At 40.9% G+C, this 24,758-nt stretch overlaps 1 protein-coding gene across 6 annotated transcripts in view; it reads right to left on the bottom strand.

Annotated features, from left to right (window-relative positions):
• ncam1b (neural cell adhesion molecule 1b) overlaps window positions 1-24,758 on the bottom strand; it is a 50,728-nt gene that overhangs the window by 10,376 nt on the left and 15,594 nt on the right. For 3 of the 6 annotated variants that reach the window (XM_079556929.1, XM_079556934.1, XM_079556931.1), the window contains exons 2-14: window positions 18,448-18,522; window positions 18,019-18,228; window positions 17,361-17,504; window positions 16,269-16,406; window positions 15,627-15,744; window positions 14,880-15,040; window positions 13,333-13,475; window positions 12,362-12,385; window positions 7,744-7,773; window positions 3,148-3,298; window positions 1,754-1,941; window positions 1,399-1,495; window positions 169-339 (exon numbers count right to left, since the gene is read on the bottom strand). In XM_079556929.1, coding sequence (XP_079413055.1) covers window positions 169-339; window positions 1,399-1,495; window positions 1,754-1,941; window positions 3,148-3,298; window positions 7,744-7,773; window positions 12,362-12,385; window positions 13,333-13,475; window positions 14,880-15,040; window positions 15,627-15,744; window positions 16,269-16,406; window positions 17,361-17,504; window positions 18,019-18,228; window positions 18,448-18,522 — 1,650 coding nt within the window. The remainder of the gene's footprint in view (window positions 1-168; window positions 340-1,398; window positions 1,496-1,753; window positions 1,942-3,147; window positions 3,299-7,743; window positions 7,774-12,361; window positions 12,386-13,332; window positions 13,476-14,879; window positions 15,041-15,626; window positions 15,745-16,268; window positions 16,407-17,360; window positions 17,505-18,018; window positions 18,229-18,447; window positions 18,523-24,758) is intronic. The other 3 variants (XM_079556930.1, XM_079556933.1, XM_079556932.1) reach the window with 2 other exon arrangements.

Here is a 24,758-nt window from a genome sequence, read left to right as displayed (position 1 = left end):
AACAATGACCAAGACATTTCCCTAGGTTATAGTTTGTCAAAGCCTATATAATGCTGTAAAATATCTGTTACTGACATTTATTAGTTTACAGAGTAGTAGAAATAGCACTGACATGACACAAAGCATCCCGTAAACAGAGCCGAATGTTCCCACGCTCTGTTTTCTTACCATCTTGAGCCTCAAACACCTTATGGTGCCAGCGGCCGCTCCCCGGAGCTCTCCACTCTGCTCTGTACCTCAGGACCGGCACGCCTCCGTTGGACTCGGGCTCCTCAAAGTAGATCTGAGCGGTGGTGGAGAAGGGCCTCACCTCGCTGACAGAGGGGGCCGATGGGACGTCTGCAACGGGACGCGAGACAAGGGGGTTACTGGTGGAGTGGAATGATTGCAGCATGCCCACAGAGCTGCTGAGTGGAGGACGTGACATCTGTTGCACTGTGAGGTGTGTTTGAACTTTTTAGACTCTTATTTTGTAACACACCCACAGCAGTTAAGTCAGGACAAGTGTGGATACAGTGAACCAAGACAAGAGGCTACGGTGGCCTCCTATAAATAAGCTGAACAATAATGAACTACTTCATTTAACGTCTTGTAACATCATAAATATGCATAAGTCACAGCAGAATTCTGTGGGTGAGATTATATGTTTCTGCATAAATAATGCTGCTAAATACTGTGTATGTTAAATGTGCCTTGTTGGAAATGACATGGTGCTACATCTGGTGCAGCCATCTTTTTAATGTAACTGCACATTGTCCTTCAAATAAATAAAACTTACCCTAAAGCATCTCCATCATGTTTTTGTATGATTATACGTTGTTGCTTGGTAGCTTGCGGCTGGATTCACATAGCACTGTGCTAAACTGACTCCATAAACTGATACTGATGTCATTTCATTTCATCTAAATAAATGATTGATGATTTCAGTGCATTGATGAGAGAAGGAAAAGGAGCCAGTGTAATCTCTAACAAGGAAACTGAGGTGTTGTCGATTCATTTTAAAGCTGCAGACTTGTAAATCTTCCACACAGTGTGAGAGTGGTGCTGTGGTAGTGAGTGATAGTGGGAGACTATGCATGTGTACACACACAGACAGCACCAGTAGTGTTTATTTTTAACTGCGCTGAATAAAATCCTTAAGGCTGTTTGTTTTGCTTAACAACTCAAAGACCCGAAGAGAAAATCATCTGTCAGTGGTTCTTTTAGCATTTGAGCTGAATATAAAATCCTTTTACACAAAAAATTATCTTATTTGGTTCTAAAGAGGCTGTTTTCAATCCTGTTTTGTACTTGCAATATCTATCTTGCAATATAAGCCTTTGTATATCTCACTTTCTGCCCTATGGCACTAGAAGGAATATCATTAAACGGTTGCGTAAGAGTTGGTACAGGACTGACCGGCCTGAATGAGGAGGAACTCTTTGGACTCGGTTCCCATCTCATTTGAAGCAGTGCAGTTGTAGCTCCCAAAGTCATTTTCCGACTCCGGCGTTATCTGCAGAGAAATAGGGGGAAGCAGTGCGTTTACCGTATGGAAGGCAGAAGAGATGAATAAAGTTGTGTCAACCCTTCGTAGGTGACCTTTACGTTTGTCCATTAGAGTAGCCTATTTTTATTTGTTGAGGTTTCCTGCTAAATAATTCAGGACATCTTTTTCCACAATGTAGCTGAAAGAAAATCCTACACTTCAGCGCAGTCTTCATAAAATGTTGATGAACAGAGCGTGTGTGAACTGTTGAATATAAGCAGTTACCTGTAAGTAGCTGGATGAAGGCGTCCTGTAGATCTTGACATTCGTGGAGTTGGAGTTGGGCAGTTGAAGTCCGTCCCGCAGCCACTCGATGGACACTTCACTGGGATAGGCCCGAACCTCACAGCTGATGTTGACCGAGTTGCCCTCCCAGGTGTACACAGCCACTGTGCCCAGAATCTTAGGAGCGTCTGACAAAACACAAGGACACTCTACATTTGCAATCATTTTCGGTTTCAGTGCCCTGTGCATAAAGGGGGTGTGATTTATGTATTGTCAAAGGCAGAATTAATGAGACTGCAGCAGCTAAGAATGGATTTTTAGATCTTTTGTCTCCTTTGGGGCGTTGTCACTACTGATAAAGATGCTCTGTTTGAAAACTCTTTCATCCTCGGGACTTTATACAGTATAATCACAAAACTGGTAACAGCCAAACGGGAGTCAGACATAGGTTAAATTCACATTCAAAAATTGGATGTCATATTGTCAGATGGAGGACAGGCCTGTATGCAGGTCTATGGACGACTGAATGAAATATCCAAAGAGAAAGGGTAATTTGCTCAAAAGTGGACAAGTAGCAGAGTCATTTAAGCTTTTTCTAGACATACAGCATTCTCTCCTTTACATGTCAGATTTGGGGCCCTAAAACTGCAATACAAGCAATTTAAAATTCTAAATTAGGCGCCTCCTGCACACAAACAGCCATATGCCAGCTTGTGCTCACTATTTTGCACCTGTCTTGATAAATTATGTGAACAAACCTGCCATATTAATCTTGTAGCTTCAAGCCCTTTCAACTGATAACAATTAAGCCTTTTTGTTTGAACATGGTCACCCCTTTCTGATAGAATAGTATTTAAGTATTTTAACCCATTCAACTCATTTCACCTCATTAAGAAGATATTGAACCTCGAGCAATTTTTTCCCCTAGAAATATTAATCAATCTGTATTTTGTCAGTAAAAGTTGATTACATACTTACATACAAACACCATGCTCACAAATCAATGGCGCCATGATAAGTGCAGTTAGATCTTTAGAAATCTGTTATTCGCTTTTAATACTTTAATTAGATTCAACAGGATCACTAAAAACAGCGTAAATGAAGTGAAATGCCACCCTAAGTATGTTTACCTTGAGATCAAAACGTTATAATATTGTAAATACTCCCAAAGAGAGTTTATTATATACAGGAGATGTGTCTCTTTTAAAAGGTAAATTCTACCAAAACTTGTCCTCAATATTAAATAGAATATTAATCTCATTATTTAACTACTGGTTCAGCGGAAATCCATGATGTCATCTGAACGCAACCTTTTACCTGTCAATGCAGTTTTAAAATCTCAGCCAAGAGACAACTTTTCCACACGTTAATCTGACAATCAACAGCATACTTACAGTGCACCTCCAGGTATACTGTGGCGGCGTCCTCACCAATGGCACTTCTCGCTGTGCACAGATACTGGCCCGCGTCTGTGTACTTGACATACTTTAGAGTCAGGGAGGATACGCGGGCATCACTTCTTACGACTACATTTCCATCTGGACTCTAAAAGAAGAACAAACACATGTAGGATTGATAATGACGTCATTCAGACGTGCGCTGCAACATTGACAGGACATACGGCTGCATGAATGTGTGACCTGGAAAGATGGAAAGAAAGATAAGACAAGCTAAAGAAAGAGGGCAGTGCATTTGTCAATAAATAATGAGACAGGGCATGAGAAAGTATCCAGAGCTCTTCACACCAAGGCCTCGGCATGTGAACAACACGGCGGATGAAAGAACATCGAGGAGAATAGAACAAGCCGTATTAAGCACTACACTACAAAAAAGTCAGTCTGCAGCCTTTAAATTACGGGAAGAAATGTCACTTAAGGTCAAAGTATGTTTTATTTATAACATGAGGGTTGTAATTTACTTGAATTTGAAACCAGTGTAAATGCCCGATCTACTAAACATTGTCATTTATTCAAGAAGCCGCTATACACTGCGTTCCAAATTATTATGCAAATTGGATTTTTGTGTCAAAAAGGTAAAAAAAACAACAATAATAATGAAACTCATGGATGGTATCGTGTCTTGGGGCTCTATGAATCACTGACATTAATCTCAGAGACCTGGGATGATTAGTTGTCGGGTTAAGCCCAGTTAAGGGAAAAACTACTGAAAAAGGGTGTTCCACTTTATTATGCAGATCATCATTTTTAAGCAATATGGTAAAGAAAAAGGGTCTTTCTGCTGATGAAAAGCGTGAAATAGTTGAATGCCTTGGTCTAGGTATGAAAACCTTCGATATTTCATGAAAGATTAAGTGTAATCATCGTACTGATAAGAGATTTGTGGATGATTCATAGCACACTCCGGTTTGTGCCGATAAAGGCACAATATGGACGGTTTCTGCCAGACAAACACATCAGATTCAGAGAACAGATGCTACAAAGCAGTATACAGGTATTTGAAGCTGCTGGTGCCTCTGGAGTCTCCCAAACATCAAGGTGTAGGACCCTCCAGAGGCTGCAGTTGTGCATAAACCTTCTATCCGGGCCTCCCCTACACTGTTCATTGAATGTTCATGAACAAAAACGGCTGCTACGGGCTGAGAACTACATGAAGACTCGTTTTCAAACAGTCTTGTTCACTGATGAGGCCGTGTGACCCTAGATGGTCAAATCAATGGAGTAGTGAATGGTTGGTGAATGACCACAATGTCCCAACAAGGCTGTGACGTCAGTAAGGAGGGGGCGGAGTCATGTTTTGGGCCAGAATCATGGTGGGAGAGCTGGTCGGCCCCATTAGGCCCTTTTAGGCTCCCTGAAGGTGTGAAAATGACCTTTGAAAAATATGTGGAGTTTCTGACTGACAACTGTCTTCTATGCTTCAAAAAGAAGAGCCATGCTTTCCCTAACAAAATCCTCTTCATGCATGACAACGCACCATGTCCTGCTGTAAAGAATACCTCTGCATCACTGGCTGCTATGGGCAAAAAAGGAGAGAAACTCATGATGTGGACCCCCTCCTTTCCTGACCTCAACCCTGTTGAGAACATTTGGAGCCTCAACAAAAAAAACTTCTATGAGGGTGGGAGGCAGTTTTCATCCAAACGGTAGCTCTGGGAGGTTATTCTAACATCCTGCAAAGAAATCCAAGCAGAAACTGTCCAAAAACTTACAATTTTAATGGATTTAAGAATTTTGAAGCTGCTTCACACAAGGGCTCCTATGTCAAAATATAACTTGACCTGTTAATATTTTTTTGATTGAAAAAGCTTTTGATTTCAGTAAATATGACCTCCTAATGCTGCAAATACAACAAATGACCATTTTCAGTTAACTACAAGCTTTAAAATGTATTGAAACGATGAGTTGCATAATAACTTGGAACAGTGGATTTTGAGGTTTTTACTATATTTATTTTTGAAAAAAATACTGTTATCACTAGGAAATTTTTTCCACCACATTTAAATGATCCTCTACCAGTTAAAGACTTAAAAAATATGCTGACTCTCATTTGAGTTGACAATTTAGAAAACCTTAGAAAAATGTCATTTGCATAATAATTTGGAACGCAGTGTAAAGTGCTTCCTGCTGCTGACCCCAGATCAACTGTGGTTTCACCTGCTGTCACCAGATACTTAACTATTAGGGTTTGTAGTTACACTCCCAAAGGATAATAACCAAGTGACCCTTTTTTGAAGATCATCTAACCTGGTTTAAACAAATAAAATCAAATAAGATGCACATTTTTCAAGTACGTTTAAAATGCGCTGTTGTGCTCCTGTGAATTGTTTTGTTTGAGGGCAATAGGACTGAACATCAAGGCTTGTATTGCTCACATGGCTTTGATCCAAGCTGTCGGCCCAACAAAGGCATGGATGCTTTTACACATATTGAATTAGGGCCCATCCGGACAGTCGTGTAAGAGAAAACCTCCTTGGTTATATTCAAATTCAAAAGACAAAGCATGTCTGGGGCATTCATTATGCAAACTGGGTAGCAGGAGCGGAGAGACCGTTGCGTAACTCGGTACCCTTTTACTCTGACCCGAAGTAACAAACAATTTCCCTACAACCTGAACACTAAAGTCTGCACCCCCGCTCAAGACGCCGCGTAACACTCCCATCTACACGACACTAAAGTAGACCCTCCCCTTACAGTCTGCTACCAGTCAATAGCTTTTATTAAGCAGAGCCAGCCAGCAGCGTTCCCAGCTCACTCGGGTAGACAGGCACGCTGCGGAGGATCAGAGCATAAAATTGAGAACTAACTAAAGCCATGTTATACTCGTGTCTCACCGTGCTGGAGCTGACCCGAATACAAATGCAGCCTTCTCTGACTCTACCTTTTCAAATCACTCACAGAGATGCCACACATTCATAAACCCTCTGCATGCTCTAAGCTTCTTAACGGGATTCACACACTACAGAGGAATGTGACAACCAGTAGTGCTCACTGGTGGATTTTACAACATAACTTAATACATTTCTAACCATAAAAAAGCAACACTGTTTTGAATACAATATTTACCTTAACCATTCCAACAGTACATCAAATTTCAACAAAGTCCATAACAACAAAAATACTAAAGCAGGATCAAAACAAGGGTCAAATGGAACTAAATGACCAAAATCATGATAAATGATAAATCATGACTTTTGTACATGTTTAAAGCAGTACTAAGTAACTTGTTTACCTTAATAAATCCTTTCCGTAGTCCCTCTGGGGGTAATACAAGTGTTAATGGGATGATTGGGGGTCTTTCATCTCCCCCTGGTGTCTCTGGCCAGAAAACCAGAATTGCAACTTTGCCTGCACCGGGTTTGAGCCACCAATACACACTAATAGAATCACGAAGAAGAAGCTAACAGGCAAACGGGCAAAGCTAGCAGCGGGCTAGCGCCACTTAAACAGTATTTATAGCCAAGATTGAGTGAAAAAAATTATCTCCATTGTGTCTTTGTCTTTTCTGTCAGCGTAGTATTTACTCTCACAGACAATTAGTAAAAAACGCAACATCCTACGACACCTGCAGTGATGCTTATGGCCTCTAGGGGCATTAGTTACTTAGTACTGCTTTAAGTACCAGTGCCTTTTAATAATAGTCTGTGTTAGTACAATACGGATAATACATTGCAACAACAATACCTTGGTGATATATTGTGCAGCCTAACAAATGTGAAGTTGTAGCTGTAGTAGTTGTAGAGCGGCAGAAACAGCATGTGCTCCTGGAATCACTAAACCCTCATTAATATTGATCAAATCACATCGAATTGCAGGGCTTATTAAAAACTGTTGTCGGCCAATTCAATGAAATGAAAAATATTTTTTTTCCCACAATGAATGAACGAAAAATGACGGAACAGAAAAAGGCTTCCACCTTTAAGATAAGTTGTAAAATTTAATTAAAGTTCTTACTGAGTTTCTGCGGGAGCCAAATGAGAATGAATAACTTTGTACACCAGATCACTTTAATATGCTGCCTGAGGAGAGCAGAATTTCTCACTATTCTCCCATATGTAAACCCACATTCTGATTGAGTTAAAAAGGCTCGTGTGGGCGATTGTTTCTTTGCCAATGTTAATTTGTTTCAGGAACAGGCATCTGGCTTCTGCAAAAGCTGTCAGGCATTCTCTACAATGCACGTTCACTGATGACGGGCGAGCGCTATAGATAAATGCAAGTGTAAGTCTGAAGGTATCAGTTTGGCAGCAGGCCAGGCGAGGACATGTGGGTGGAGATAAAAGTGTGATATTTTTCCTCAAAAACAGTTTGAGAAAAAAACGGCATGCATCACGACAGAACACAAAGTCCAACTAAAGATCAGGCAGAAGATCAGGCAGATGTGAGAAAAACCTATAACAAAATCAAAGAGTGAAAGACCTAAACAGGCGCGCCCCAATCAAAAGTCGTGGTCTACGTCCATCCGCAGCTAAATGAGACCGTCCTGACATGAAAGATGGATGGGAGTTTGAAAAAGGCATGCATTTAGAATACCTTGTGCTGCTCAGGCCGAGTCCACGATGCCTGTGAGGACAGAGACAGAACAACAAACAAAAGGCAAAACAATTCTTAGAAAAATAATCGGTATGCATGTAAAGCTGGCATGACGCGCACTGGACTGTCTGCCTTAATCTTTGTGCTTCTGCTTCAAGTTCAAAGAAACCGCGTTATGCATTTGTGAAACTCGTTTAAACTTCACTAACCCTTGTGCTTTGTTAAAAAATGGGCCACTTGGGAGTGCAAGAATATTGTTTTGTAGCTTCTGTTACAAACATGCTGTATTTTAGATGATATTGTAGCATGTTTTTTGATTACCCACAGGCACATTCCCAGAAAAGGCTTTTTCACTCAAACCCACGACGAGGTACTCACTGATAGGCCGGTCACAATAACACATTTGAAGTTCGATATATTGAGGTAGGAAAGTATCGCGGTAGACGATATTATTGACTCTAACGATACTGGATACTGTCAACTCTCTGGCATAAACATGACAGTAAACCTTTGTTCTAAAAGTGCATCATCGTATCCTAAAACACCACACAAGCTGCAATAAACATGAAGTATAATATTATTCAATTTGCTTCAGTAAAAGATCGAAGTTTTACAAAGAAAAAATAGGAGGGAAATGCTAATAAATGTACAGACGATAAACATCGAGCCCGAAAATAGTAGTATAGTATAGTTCATCTGTTATTTATTGAACAATAAGTCAATATAGTAATTATCGTGACAGCCCTACTCACTGACATTAAAACCGTTTTCAGCCTCACACATTTTTTTGGTCTGGTTTCAAGTCATGAATTCTCACAATGAGCTCCTCCCTGGTGCAGGAAGTAATAATCCCATTCAAAATCCCCATAGACTTCCTGTACAAGAGGTATAGTAAGGGGATAAAAGAACAATAGCAGCTAATCAGCTATGTGTTACTCATCTACATAATTTATACATAATCTTATAAACAGAAACATTCTAAAAGCATTTCACCATATTTTTAAGCATTTGGTATTTTCTTTCTTGTAAAACAATCACGTTATGATGATTAGTCTATGTCTTGCTTTGAAATACTTAATAATCACATTTCCAGCGCTGGAATGAGCCCAAACTGCTCAGCGTCATAGGGGCCAGAGAGCAAGTGTTACAGTATAATTGGGCAAATTTTAAAATGACTTTATTTTTACAAGAATAATTGCAAAAGAGTCTGTTAGATATAACTGAGAAACTACAGGGTACATAAATGTTAGTACATTGACTTAGAGAAGGGAGGTATGAAAAGAGCTGATAATGGAAGTGTATGGGTGCACATTTCCCGTGTGTACAAAATGGTGAAATTGATCAGATCGGGCTAAAATTCAGATATGTATAAAAGCATGTAAAGACACGGTTCTGCAGCAATCTTCTCTTTCAGACACACGCATTTCCCTTCACAAGGCACAAGGGTTAGGAAGAAAAAAAATATATTTTGGTGATAATTTCCTGCACAACCACGATGCTCCTGACCCTATGATAAATATGTCCATTGGCTTCGTGATAACGCCGTGTGTTTCGATAAGGAGGTCATTGGTGTATCTGGAACAAGCAGCAGACTATTAAACTACTGCTCAGACATGGCCTCCTGCAAGTTAGGAAAAAAGAGCAAAGCAATGTTTGGAATGAAAATGAGAAATATTTACCCCCCCCACCCAAAAAACAACTTTCAAGTGTTTGGATTACATCAAAAATAACCCAAAACAACTAATACTCTCTAAATAAATTATCAAACAGATCAGACATCCTCAACACACATTTAAAGCACAGGCCAACAGCGCTAACAGCCTTTTGCAAAGCATGCTTGATGAATTGTGTGATACTGTTAAGTGAAAGAAAGCGATGGCCCACAAAGAAAAAGAGAACTGAAGTGTAAAGGACATGATACAGCGATTTCATCAGGTGCCACAAGAAGATGTAAGATCAACAGAAGCAACCTAGTGGGATCATTATGTCTTTTTCCATTTTGAATATGCTCCTTTGAATATGCAGTATCTTTAGTATTGCTAGCATACAGAGAGCTTTTAGATCTCTCGGAATTATTTCTATACTTTTGTCCATATTATATGAAAATTATAGTGACAGCAGACCCATTCTCTAAGTTTAGGACAGTGATTCCTTTCATTGCCCATAACGCAGAAATGTAAAGTCTCTATACGCCTGTGTGTAATAAAAAAACAAAATAAAATAAATAAGCAAGAGGGGAATGAACACTTCCTGAACCCACTTAGCAATAAAAGGGGTAAGCGAGAATGAGAGAAAAAAAACAATCCTAGGTACATCAATAGTATTTGTTTATGGTGTAATTTATTCTGAAGGGCACTGGAACCCTCTGTCAGAACACGCTTCTTTATCTCAACTGTGCATAACCACACTGTGAGGAGGAGTAGGTGCCAATTAAAAACAGCAATCCAGTGAAAGGGGCACCGTCGCCTGACTCACAGAGAAGCTTTCCGGAGACACTGAGCTGACGGTCACGCAGTAATATCTGTGACAGGTGTTAGTTAAAGACAAAGCCAGTCAAACAACAGTCGACCAGGATGTGTATAACTGAAGAATCACAAAGCGGTGACGCCCGGGTCCCAAGGGACACCCTCAGCATTATGTTCTCCACTTCTACCGAGCGCTGTCCCGGTATTTGTTCTGACGTGCATCATAAAAGCCCATTGGAGAGACTTAACAAACAAACTCCTCAAATGTTTTATTCTTACAGTTTAACCACTTCAACTGTATGTGGGAGTTGTTATTGTTGTAGGCTAATTCTCTCCAGTACAAAAACTGACAAGCATCAGAGCATTTGGTAACGTACTGTGTAAAAGAGTGGCCCTTTGTGTACTATGACAACAATGGTCAGGCTGCTTTGAAGAGCAAAAGAAATCAAAACACAAAAAACCGCTGGAAAACAAAAGAAAATCCCAATAATGTACAGAAATTCTGTCAAATTGACGTTCAGAAGATCCAGAGGAGCAAAACAGCGACAAGAACAGTGTTTAAGAACAAAATGACTCCAGAGGTCACCCTAAAGAGGGGAAATCTCTTCTGACAAATCCGGCCTTTGTTATGTACAGTAGCACTACTCTTATTGTATGGAAGCAAAGCAGTAATCCTCCCATTCTTTGTTGTGCTCTTCACGGGCATCAGACAATGCCACCTTCAATTTATGTTCAAGAATAATGGCCTTTAACTAAATAATTCTATTTTTAATAATCCATGTTCACCCTCACAATTCAGCAACAAAGGGACAAAAAGAACAACACTGAAAGAAAGTCAAATCAAATAAAGTTGTTTGTTGTAAAGCCCAATATCACGTTGCCTCACAGCGCTGAGTCTCTACTGTGTTCATTTAGACAAGTGGGACAGTTTTCTGGAGCATTTAAAACTGTTATCTGAAAGCATGGCCATCAGTGCAATTATAAAAAAGGGATTTAGTTTCTAAAAACAGATTACGGTACATCTATTCTGAACAGTGACAATGACGAGTAATTGTTGACACATGTTCAACAAAAAGCAGTAGTTTTTGTCAAAGCCATCCTTGATGAAATACAGCTGTGATGAAAACAGAGCATGGGGGACAAACACCACATGGACACAAAAAGAACAATTAGCCGCTGATCCTCATGCATTCAGGAGCGCTCCTGCAATCATTCCCAGTGATGGAGAGAAAACTGCGTTAGGACACATCATCTACGAGCTTTAATCTACTCTACAGGCTACAACAGACACAGCAGCTACTGAGCAAAACACACTGCCACCAGAGCACAGCTGTGCATCACATGATGTGTCATGTGACCGGCACAGATCAGTGTGGATACTGCACTTCACATGGGAGGCTTCTGTTTGAATGCAGTCCCACCTGCAAAGATTCTTCTGGCATGTTTAAACAGTGCTGTGTGGAGGCTGGAACAGACCGTCTGATGACTCCTACACTGACAGATCCTGATCAGATTGTCAAAGCAGCAACAAAAATAGAGCCACAGCAGATGGCTGCGCTCAGCAATAACATAGCTCTCAAGAGGAACTGACACTGCCTCACACGCAGTGTAAACTGTGGCTGATGGTGCTCATGTGCCAGTCTCATGTGGTGGTAATGTGCTTTACAAGACTCCACCAAAATACAATTGCACACTCAGGCCTGTAGCAGGACAGGTGGCTGCACAACAAGCTACAATCATTTAGTCTTTGTGCTGTCATGTCTAACATGTCTGTTATTATTGTCATATGGCCTTTTTTATTTTCCAAACTGCACATGGCCAAAACAATCCTACAGGAGAGAGTGTGGCTTTTTATTGGATTTTCAGTGGATCGCTTAAAGAAAAGATGCAATAATGATATTGTAAAATGACAATGTTAGACAGTCTACAGCAGCACTATGGAGATGACAGACAGAGCTGGGCTTGAATCCAGGCAACCTCATGCTGTGATGGAGAGTTCACACGATCAGGTAACAGCGACACAGAAATGCTACTTCCTTGTGATAATCAGCATTTTCACAACCAAATTTTTGTCATTAAGAGTTTATTCTAAACATAAATGATTTCATCTAGAGGCAACTCTAGTACATTTCTGTGCCACATCAGTGCCATACCTGATAGATCCTGTTTAGATGTGCCTGTTGGAAGAAAATGGAGTGCATGTAATGGGCTGGCTCCAGAACTGTATGGACTACAGTCTACCTTTGTACTGTTCACCATCTCAGCTAATGAAAGACAGTACAACCTTCAACAACTGGCTGCATGAGCAACACATGTATGAGAATACCAATGAGGTATTCATTGATTTGAATGCAGTGAAAATGGGATATTACCAGCAGTATCAAGGATGTAAATGACAAGTTAACAAGAAGCTGCCAAACAAAAGTTTCAGGGGCAACTACTGTAAGTCATTTATCATATCTACAGCCGGACAATGGCAATGTAAACACAATTCAAGTGCATCTTTGAGTAAATACAGAGCACCAGGCAGCTTCAAATTATTTTTTTTGTTGTGAATCTTTTGTAATTAAAAAGTGTGAGCAAGACAATAAAAAACAACTGTTCAGTTAATTACACAAAATCCAATATGTAGGTTCAGATTGCTGTTTAAGTGGATGTAGTGGCTGTAAACCTTATTTTGTAATGAAAAGTGCATCTGCAAGTGATCAATATAGCACTTGAATTTAGGTTAAAGGTATTCAATTCCTCTTCTTGGAACACAGGTGTCCAGCTTTGCTTTGTCTGCTCCCTAGAGGTTACAGAGTGCCCCCATTAGAAAGTACAAGCACCAGCATGAGAAACACTGCTTTGTCATAAAATCTGTCCATAGTTGAGTTTGAAAAACATTATTCTTTGATTTGGTAACACATATGTGCACAATAGTTGGATGCAGGTAGTTCTCCAGTGCCAGGGAGCACAGAAATAGGCCATTATAATCCTACTTGTGCAGGTGTGGCTCATTACTCTAGTCAGACAAATTCTCACAGGACGCCACAGTTCAAGGAGGGGAAGTGGATACCGCGGATTCAGGCTGTTTCTAGCTCTGTTGCCCACACTGTTACCACGACGAGTGCTCAGACTTTACCTGCTCTCCTTCAGTGAAGACGTGCTCACCAGAAGTCCAGCTGATGGTGGGTGTGGGATCACCTGAGGCTTCACAAGTCAGGGTTACCTGCTCCTCCATCTCCGGGCTGGTCTGATTCACAGTGTATGTGATTTTGGGTTTGACTGTAAGACACATACGGCTTGTTAAAGCAGACAGTCAGGTGGGCTGACGGTACACAGACAGAGGAGCAGAGAATCTATGAGTTCAAAAGCTGGGCAAGGATCAGCGGCTTGACGGGCAGGGGAATCTAAAGACTAAAGACTCAATATACGCATTGCCTTTTTCACCACTTGTTTGAAAGCATTGAGCCTTTCTTTGTGTTTACATTAGAAATAAAATTTCAAGGGATTCCTGGGCTGACTGGACTGGAGTGAGGAGAAAATAGCTTTCTGGGAATCTCAGTATGCTTATATTAAAGCACATACATGTAAGTAGTTTTAGAGTGAACTTCACATGTGCAACCTTAATCAGTAGGCTCTCAGTCGTCCAGTAATTATGTATTCTGTAAAGTGTAAGAAGCTTCAGCACATAGAAGCAAAATGCCCTCACCTGAACCAACCCAGTCCAGTCGACAATGTTTAAAAATCTGCAATTTATTCACATGTGGATTATTTTACAAAGAAAAGCTTGATTGAAAAAGCCTGTGTACCGTTTTTTTTTTAATGCAGCTCAGGGTGTAACAAGCTTATGCACACTGGTAATTTGCTTTCTGAATGGATTGTAGTAAGCATGAAACTCATTTCCAGTGCTTTGTTTACCATTGTAAACATAGGAAAGGTTATTTAGCAAAGAGCATTGTTAGCAAGTGAACCCTAAAATGGCACAAACAGGTGAAGAGTAGCCTGCAGCTTTTCTGTCTGCAGTGCAGCTATGAATATTGTGCATGATGAATGTGAGGCTTCTGCTGAATATAAATATCAGCACGCTCCAGCTATACATCCACACAGGATGTGAAATATTATCTTCAGACCTATGCTTTGTTCACCTCTAATGTGCATTTATATTGGGAGTACTCTGCAGTACATGTAGCATCATACGTCAATTCATTTTACTTGCCAGATGTCAGAAGTCTCCAGTATGTCCACCACTCGACATACCGGAGACTAAATTATAAGTGACCTGCAAAAGTAAATCACGAAAGTAGCACTTAACTTACAGGGTCACAGTGGTCCCACATGGAAGATCATCATCCATTTACATTTCATTTTATGTAGGATATAATTTCCACAAATGGATGTTGCATGTGGTGATGCATTGTGAATTCCAAACAGATAAACCATACACTGCAGTGTGAAAGTCCAGGGTTATTAGTGTACATGAAATAAAGCATAACCTAACACAAGTACAACCGAGCACCTAATGAGCACATCCTACTCTCGAACTTTCCACAATCCTGAAACACTGACAAACCCACACAAAACACCTCATTTTGTGATGTAGACAATGGACACCATTTTTCTTCTCCCACCCGCTCTGCCTCCTTTACTGTTCCTTATGCTGCACTCAGGGCCGTGGGCAGGTCTTACCGAACACTCTTAAGCTGAGCTCCTGTTCCGCCTCTCCAGCCTTGTTCTTGGCGATGCAGGTGTAATCGCCTTCATCCAGCTTTGAAACGTCCATTATTGTCATTTCTGAGCCATCTTCATTAAAGCCATACTTCTCCCCGGCTTCAAGAACAACTTTGTTTCTGTTAAAAAGCATATTTTCAAGTTGAATCAACATCAATAATAAACTATTACTGTGTTTACTTCTCTGACACCACAACTGTTATTTCTTTATCAATAACTAATGAACAAAGTGGCACTTGTGACAGCAGGGTATGTGAATGAGGCTTTCTTTTTATATCTTGCTATTAAACAGTGCTTCTTCAAATAGCCAAGTTGTGTTTTTGCACTTTTTGTGAGTCCTCAAAGTGAGCACAGGTTTTTCTAAGCTAACTGCAGTTTCAAAAGCAAATGGAACAGGGACAAAAGCTGAGGCTATCGATGACTGCTTCACATAATGGGGATAGTGTGCCGATTGACAATAGCCTGGTCTTCAGGTTTCACTGTTTAGATGCTCCTTTGATACTCCATCATTAAGCGTCTTTCTACATTCAATTCATGTCTTTGGTCATTGCAAACTTCTCCCATGTAGTGCCACTTAGAACATTTGAAATAATCGAAATGTTTTTACCCCAAAAAAGTGCTTTACTAAAAATAACGAAAACATAAAATGCAAGCAGCATAACATAAACTATAATAATAAATAATCTCTTGTCTGTCTCATTTTACCTTGTCCATGTCACCATAGGTTCGGGGTAGCCATCGACAGCACAAGTCAACATGGCGGAGTTCCCAACATCCGCAGTGGCATTCACCTCTGACTGCCAAACCCTGATGGTCGGGAGCACTGGAATAAAAACACAAGAATGAAATGAGACAGAACAAGCTATTTAACAAGAAAACACTTTCAAGTAAATACTAAAGTAATGGCGACAGGGGCACACACAAAAACCCGGACTACACATGAGTCACCAGCATTGTGATTAGATTTGTGAACTATGTTTTAAAATTTTAAACATGTCCAGGAGCACTGACTGTTGAGAGTATAAACTGCTGTTGTAAAACAAGAATTGTATGCATGCCAGAACTGAGTTAGCAGCAGGGTTATAAACATAAAAGACCCCACGGAGACATATTTGTTGTTGTTTGTAAAATTTAACTGATTTAAAAATTGCAGTCTTGGTGATTTACAATTAACTTTCGATGTGATTGTGACTTGGGCAGCCGTTATACTGTACAACCTACAGTCACATCCGCTTAATGCACATGTAAGCTCAAAAGGCCTGGCAGCTCCACACAGAGTGTTTGTGTATCACAGGACAGTGGCCGAACAAAGATGTGCACAAAAGCATATCAAAAGAGCGAACTGACCATTCACCACCACCTTGATGACCCGCAGATCGATCTCCCCACGAGCGAACTGCCGGGCCTCACAGGTGTACGAGCCCTCGTCCGTCTTCTTTATCCCACGGATTTGGAGGTGCTTATTGGGCAGAACTTTGAACCGAACTGAGACAGACAAAAGCAAACAAAAAAAAGTGAACAAAAAAGATTCAGAAGCCCGACATAGTTTTTTGTACATATTGTTAATGTGGTGTTGGCTTTAAAAAAAAAAAAAGGTCAGAGATGAGTAAAGAAAATAAGCGCTACCTAAGCAGATTTCTCGCATCCCGATTGTTCAGCCAGAAGTTCAGAGCATGATTGTGTAGAGAAGTGAACTGGGCAGACCATCCAATAAAACTTTCACAAAACAATGTGGATCTATTGTGTACTATTGTGTAAAATAAACTGATTACACCAGGTGGATTTGAATGGTTAAGAATATAGTAGAAAAAAACGGTACTGCAAAACAAAGGTTCCACCCCATCATTTTATTAAAGGAGGTGAAATGTTTAAACTACTGAAGGTAATTTGTGCATGGAAGTAAAACGATGTGTTTCAGAAGCAGCCGGTGTTATCCCCTCGCCCGGGACCCTACATTTAAGCCTTCACCTCCACCGCCTCATCTGCTTCCAAGCTTGTGTTGCAGCCCAACTCCACCCCATTCTCCAACTGGCCTCACATCTGCTTCACCTCAGTGCTAGTTATGCAGGCTGAAATATTTCTGAACAAGGGTTTGTTTCAGAAGCAGCCTTTAAAGGTTCCATTCCACTAATAATTATCTTTTGCTTTTCGAAAAGACTCTTTGGGGAGATATTTCTCACTCAGAGGCAGTTGTCCTGATAATAAGATGATAAAACAAAGCTTTCTTACTTCTGGTGACACCGGAGCAGTATGTTTGATCAAGTGTATACAAAGCTCTTCTATGCTTCAAAAGGATCAGAAAAAAGCCACAACTTTCAATGGAACTCAGTGCAAAAAACAAAAAAACAAAAAAAAGCACCTCACTTTAGTCGCAACTTTCATACGATTGGATTTTTCATTTTTCACTGTCAACAAAACAGCACCAATTCAGAGCCTTACCATCCTTCTGCATTTGAATCCCCACTCCTCTGTACTTCCAGAAGACGGTGGGCGGAGGGGAGCTGGTCACATCACACACTATGTTGGCACTGTCTCCTTCATTAAACTCTTGTCGAGATGGAGCGTTTGTGAAAGTGATTTTCTCTGCAACACACGAAACACATTTAAGAGCTGTTAAATGCACCTCACAGCGCTCATAGAAGTAAGTAGTTATATGTCAAGAACGTGCTAAATTTAAGATAGACAAAAATAAAAATAAAAAACAACTGACTTTTTCACCTTTCCTGACTCTTCTCTAATTTTGTGAATTGACGCTACATAGAAACTTAGCATAGCAAAACCTTAACACAGTAGGAATCACTAAAATAGATAATACATAACCTCTCTGGAAGCATAAGATGATTTGAAACTTCATGTGCTGATGCTTTGCTGATGCTTGGTGTTCATTGACAATAACAGCTACTGTTCAGGAGAAACACGGACAGGATCATTAGACGGCCCCTCTAATGGCCTTCCCACCGTTTATTGAACTGATGAAAAATCCATCCTCCCCCACAAAGAAAAAAAAAGGAGTGTCTTGCCCTTGAACAGTCAATAAAAAACCCTTCAACAAACAGCTTTCCCCTCTGCGCAGAGCTTTCGTTTTTGCTGCACTCACGGAATATTTTGACGTTGACGGTGGCCTCTGCCTGCTGGTCTCCGCTGGTGGCCACGCACTTGTAGGTCCCCGCGTTGTCTTCTACGGCGTTGTACAGGGTGAGGGTGGATGATGACTCATCATTACGGCTGACTGTTATGTCCTGTCTGTGGGGCTCTATCCTCTCGCCTTTTGGTCCAAACCAGTCTATGTGCTTGGCAGCTCCGGTCACTGGATACAGCAAAATACAGAAAAAACATATTGAAGCTTGCAGCGTGTTGCAGTTACAGTGACTTCAGAAACTTGCAGACCTCTTTTAATTATTCCTATTTTATTATGTAATAGTCTAAACACTTCTACATAATAACAGGGGAAGAAACCAAGTGGAGGAAAGAATTCTTCCCTCCACAGTACAAGCATTAAATCCCAGATCCCAGTCCCAACACTTACCTTCACAAATGAAGAACTTGGACTCTCCCAGGCTAATCTCGCCGTGACTCGGGGTTATCAGGACATCCAGGGAAACTAGAACAGGCAAATGTGAAAAACCAAATCAGTCATTCGGAAAATGTTCACTGAAGCAAGACGCGGCAAAGTGGTAAATTATTAAAAACACACAAACTTGCGGCTTCAACTGAACTTTTTTTGTTTTTTGTTACCGCTCTCAGACAGGAGGATGAGCAGATATCAATGCCGTTCACATACACCACTTGAGAGAGAGTCTGACAAGGCTACCTGTTTACCCAAAGATACTTGTTATTATTGCCCGCGGCCTCTATCTTTATCTCCATGTTTGAAGCAAGGCTACATCAACACTGCAGCAGGATTTAATTTAAGATCTGAGCAGCAGACTACGACGGGGAAAAAAATACCATTCCTTCAGTCTCGCGAAGCAGTTTATGTGTGTAAATTTATGTCTGTGTATACCAACACGATTTCACAATGTTTTGTTATTCCATATAGCAGAGTGTGGTCGGGCTTAATTAGAACAAAGCTGCTCTTGTCTGTTGATGCTGAAGCTCCCGAGAGACAGTCCGCTTACAGTGGCTGGCTAAGAACTGTGACTAAAAAGCCCAAAATCCAGCCTCAAAGAGTATTATGCGCAAGCGGCAACGTGACCACCGACTCCCACAGTCTGACGAGCTTCAAGCAGCTCAGCGCCACTGTACAGGTACAAAGGCTGGGTATTACAGCTTCTCAGAAAAATAATAATAATACAAAGATTTAGAGTTTTCTTAATCCAAACATAAAAAAGTTGTGGACATTTGAAACACAGGAGCGTTCATTTGAGAGAAGAATGAAATATGATCTGCTGAGTCAGGGTCAGAAGGTTTAATACATAATTAAACAACGTGGAGTTATTTTGTTGTTTGCAAAGAATATAGTGGTCTTTGAAAGTTGCAAATTACGACTATTGAATGAGCTATTTTGATTCAATTTGCGCTTTAGAGCTCTGGCGCAGCCCTGGAAGCCGTTTTTCTGAAGAAAAATAGATATCCGGTATGTTTGTCGCTGCTTTAAAGTAATCTCTTCACACCGTGTAGAAATGCACACCTGCCCCATCAGGGACCCTAGCAAATTAAATCCTTCTTTAGTCCGAAGCTAATTAGCCAACGCAGGCCCTGAGCACAGCTATGAATCCTTTTCCAGATCATTTCAGAGAGAGAGCAGGAAATTGCTCTCCATCCACAGCACGTTTTTGATCCATAAAGAAGTCTAACGAGCGTCTCCGGCTCGAGTGCAAGTTAAAGAGGGCAACTCTTTCCAAGCGGGAGGTGCTCAAATGACAACTAACGGCCACCGTCCTAGAAATGTAATCCCACTGAGGCTTTCGAGAAACAATTTCCTTTTAAATCCGACCCCAGCATCTGGAGTTCTGCTGATAAAGTCACGGCCTTTCGTGCTTAATGTGTGAGTAGTTGGTGTTCGGAGGGCTCATTGGCACAAATGTCAATCTACCAAAGGCAACTGTGGCTCCATACGAAGCTTCTATGTGGAAACCTACACGGATTAGAATAGAGCGATATGACCATTGACAGGAAGAGAGAATGACTCAGACTGTTGCATCTGTTTCTGGGTGGGAAAGCGAGCCTCTTGTCCTCTCTGTGGATGTGGAGGGAGTGAAAAAGCGCAAAGATTCATGTTTGACAAGCAGCCTTAAACTTGTGATGGCTAGATGACAGGGCTACAGCTTCTCCAAAACGTCAGCACTTGAGGGGTGTGCCTGGGGTGCAGTGGTCTGTGAAAGTGGCCAAACAAAAGAAAACAAGCAACAGGTTTCTACTTTAACAAAAGAAAAAGAGGAAAATGCTTCTGTGGCTCATATAACACACCATCTCTGACAGCAATATAATTATTGTTATGCCGTGTTGTCAGTGCATTTCTTATGAGCACGGAATGGAATTGAAACGTAAATTAGACGTTAACATGGGAATCCGTCATTTGTCTTGCGCAAGTCAACATTGTCCATAGACAGACATTAGCTAAATACATTAAGTGTAGAGAAGAGCCATGGAACAAGTCATACTGAGTCACAACTGGTAAATCCATGTAGCAAAGGATGGTGTCCAAATGCAACAACTCCAGTGACTACCATAGTAAAGTATCCCTTAGTGTACATGGAAAATGTCACTAGTACTCCCTAAGATGGCGGATTCCCATGTTATGTTAACGCTTTCTTTAAAGTCAGACCAGTGTGGGTTTTTTTTTCAAACCTGACTGATTTAAAAGGAAACGTTACACAAAAAGACTAAATGAAACATTTTGGATTTTATAATATTGGCAGACACTATTCCATTACAATCAAATAAGGCTTTAGATAAGTAGAGGAAAGGCGAGGGACGGTTATGAAACCAACAAGACGTTATGCGCCACTAACTGGACATCGCAGTTACTGTGTTAAGAACGCTGACGCCATCTGAGCTTTGAATTGAGTTTGTCAGAGAAATAAACAAAATCATTATTTGGCCAAACATGCATTTTAACGAAACATCAATGCCAAAACATGGGTCAAAAAATCCTGTGTTTTCGACTTTGTTCCGTGTCTGGCGACGCCTTATAATTGAAATGGTAATTAAGGGGAAATTATATGCATCTGTTTACTTTGGAAGGCAGAGGAGCCGCGCACATCTGAATGTGACACAGTTTGTGGGCTGTGGGCAAAGTCACATTTGGATGCAGACTGATTATGACTATAGGAGACAGCTTGCAGTGTCAATAATTCATATCTCTGTGGGTCACCGAAATCCTTAATGCTGCGGAGTGTGAACCAATTCCAATCATAAACCCCATTTTGTTACACAGCCAGCTCCCATTAGCTGAGAGTGCATCCAAACATCGCCTGATCCCCGTACCTCAGGCCTTATTTTACAGTAATTGCAGTAATAACAGTGCACTCTTTGGGACCCCGTGCTGCTTTGAGTTTCTATTTGCGGTCCATGCATTATTTCTTGCACACACCCAGAAGGCTTTGTGCCATTTTAATAGCAGCTCCTGCACATGCGCTTGCACGTGGCAGAGTGTGACGATGAGCATGCGGTTCAGCTGCTGGTGGTGGTGGAGTATTTTCTTGAATGAAAATGATGGACATTGACGTCTCTCTGCAACAGTAATCAGCGGTTGCATCAGTGGAGAGAGATTGCCTTAATAGCCTTGTTTACCCCTCCTCAGCTTGGGTCTTTAAAGAACCTTTGCCACAGGAATGCTCGGACTTCTTAGCACTAATGTTAAACGAAAGGCTGGGCAATATATTCAAATGAAGCAAGAAAAGTAAAGTGGTTCTATTGTCATCATTACACAGTTGTACACCTAAATTGCGCAGATCTCAGAATGGGAGTTAGTCCTGAGCTAGGGCTGTGCAATTAATCGAAATTCGATTACGATTTTGATTATTACACTAGACGATCACAAAAATAGCATAATCGAGAACAAACGATTATTAAGGATGCCCTCCCGCTCGTCCATCCAAAGCGCAAAAAGTCCGTCCTGCGCGGTTTGTGTGACGCGTCTGATCAGCTGAAACACCAGCGCAGCGTGACAGAACTGTAAATAATATCTACTAATACTTTTATACCTAACTCTTGAGATAACACCACTGTTAAGAGCTCACCTTGTGCTGAAAGAAGAACAGCTGTTTTAGAAGCCTCAACATCCTTTGCTCAGGCTCTGGTTTTGTTTAGTAGAAAAGTCTAACTCTTCTTCAGGAGCAGATCAACGGAGCTCAAACAAACTCTTATTACTTCATGCTGCTGAGATGATTGTTTCTGTTCCCTTCGTATTTCACGAGCTAAAGGCTCAGGCTTTGGTTTGACATAAAAACATTAGCGCTGTGTGATGATGTCATCAACTAAGGCAACAAATAATCGTTTGAATAATCGCGATTTCAATTATTACTAAAATAATTGTGATTATTATTTTTTCTATAATCGAGCAGCCCTATCCTGAGCTGCCGCTACTTCACACGCCGCCATTATGGGCCAACCTGAACATCATGTTAGGAGGAAGGGGAACTTGACGCAGATGGAGGCAACACTCCACACAGAAATGTTCTGCTTGGTCAAGGAATGGAGCCCAGGACTTTGGAGGAACAGAATGGCCACTTTTTTTGTATTAATCTGTACAGGAGTGGAGTTGGTTAAGTGGAGGTTTAACAACATTTTGGCTATGCTCCTGAGCCAGAGAAAAGCCATATATACTTTTTTTTTAAAATATAGATAACAATAATTTAAAAGAGATTTATTTTCCTGCCATCTCACCCCCGCCCTGGTAAAAGATATGATAGGAGAGGCAGGACAGTGTATGGGATTTGTGCAGAGTGCAGTCGCGGCCCTCTCTCTCCGGCGCAGTTATCTGGGCTCCTCCAGAGCTGCAGCCCGGTCTGTTGGATGTGCTGCTAAAGCTTGTGTGACTCGCTCCACTTGCCTTGTGGGATTATGCTCATTATCCATTCTGTCGGCGTACAACACACACATACTCGGAGCCTGACAGCGCGGGCTGGTCTCTGTAATCGATGTAAACCATACTATGTGCATGAAGTAAACCATACTATGTGCATGAAGTAACCCATACTATGTGCATGAAGTAAACCATACTATGTGCATGAAGTAACCCATACTATGTGCATGAAGAAACCCATACTATGTGCATGAAGTAAACCATACTATGTGCATGAAGTAAACCATACTATGTGCATGAAGTAAACCATACTATGTGCTTGAAGTAAACCATACTATGTGCATGAAGTAAACTATACTATGTGCTTGAAGTAAACCATACTATGTGCTTGAAGTAACCCATACTATGTGCATGAAGAAACCCATACTATGTGCATGAAGTAAACCATACTATGTGCATGAAGTAAACCATACTATGTGCATGAAGTAAACCATACTATGTGCATTAAAGTAAACCATACTATGTGCATGAAGTAAACTATACTATGTGCTTGAAGTAAACCATACTATGTGCATGAAGTAAACCATACTATGTGCATGAAGTAAACCATACTATGTGCATGAAGTAAACCATACTATGTGCATGAAGTAAACCATACTATGTGCTTGAAGTAAACCATACTATGTGCATGAAGTAAACCATACTATGTGCATGAAGTAAACTATACTATGTGCTTGAAGTAAACCATACTATGTGCATGAAGTAAACCATACTATGTGCATGAAGTAACCCATACTATGTGCATGAAGTAACCCATACTATGTGCATGAAGTAAACCATACTATGTGCTTGAAGTAAACCATACTATGTGGATGAAGTAAACCATACTATGTGCTTGAAGTAAACCATACTATGTGCATGAAGTAAACAATACTATGTGCATGAAGTAAACTATACTATGTGCTTGAAGTAAACCATACTATGTGCATGAAGTAAACCATACTATGTGCTTGAAGTAAACCATACTATGTGCTTGAAGTAACCCATACTATATGCATGAAGTAAACCATACTATGTGCTTGAAGTAAACCATACTATGTGCATGAAGTAACCCATACTGCACATTAAGTAACCCATACTATGTGCATGAAGTGAGCCAAACTATGTGCATGAAGTAACCAATACTATGTGCGTGATGTAAACCATTCTATGTGCATATTTTGTACATATCGGCATAGTTGTCACACCATATACTCATCCTGAAGCTACTCTCATCTGGGCTTGGGACTGGCAGATTGAGCACTAACTTATCACAGCTAAGATGTATAAATACAAATATAAAATTAAAGTTGTTGCTGCTGATAATTGTGTGTCTTTTTAGAAAATTGTACAAAACAATATTTCTTGGAACTCTCCTCAGCTCTCAGCATTACAATGCGACCCAAGTGCTTATAGTTTGTACTTTTAGGGAACAGTCAGTATTTGCTTTCTGCTCATGCCTCTCGAGCGGAGTTATACTCTCTTCTTGAGTTGCCATGGTAACGTGTTTCCCAGCTCCCCTCTCCATAATTTGACATCAGCGCTCTCCGTCTCCCACCCCTCCCTCGCGGCTCCCTGATTGGACGGTGCAGCGGAGCCTCGAGTAGTGACTTACGCTGGATTGTAGTCAACAGAGGAGCAGCACCTGATCACTCCAGCTGCTTTTCAGTAGCGTTCACTGCGAGAGAGACCTCACGCTGACTGCAGGGCTGCAAATCTAATCACAAATGAATTGAAAACTTTCAGCAAATCACAACGATCGCATTCCCTTTTAGTCATCCCTAATGTTTTTTTTCTTCCTGTGGTAGAGAACATCAGTCTTTTGCTAA

The sequence above is a fragment of the Gobius niger genome (genome assembly GCF_951799975.1).
Source record: "Gobius niger genome assembly, chromosome: 1".
NCBI classification, from domain to species: Eukaryota; Metazoa; Chordata; class Actinopteri; order Gobiiformes; family Gobiidae; genus Gobius; species Gobius niger.
This window is presented reverse-complemented; position numbering and strand designations above follow the sequence as displayed.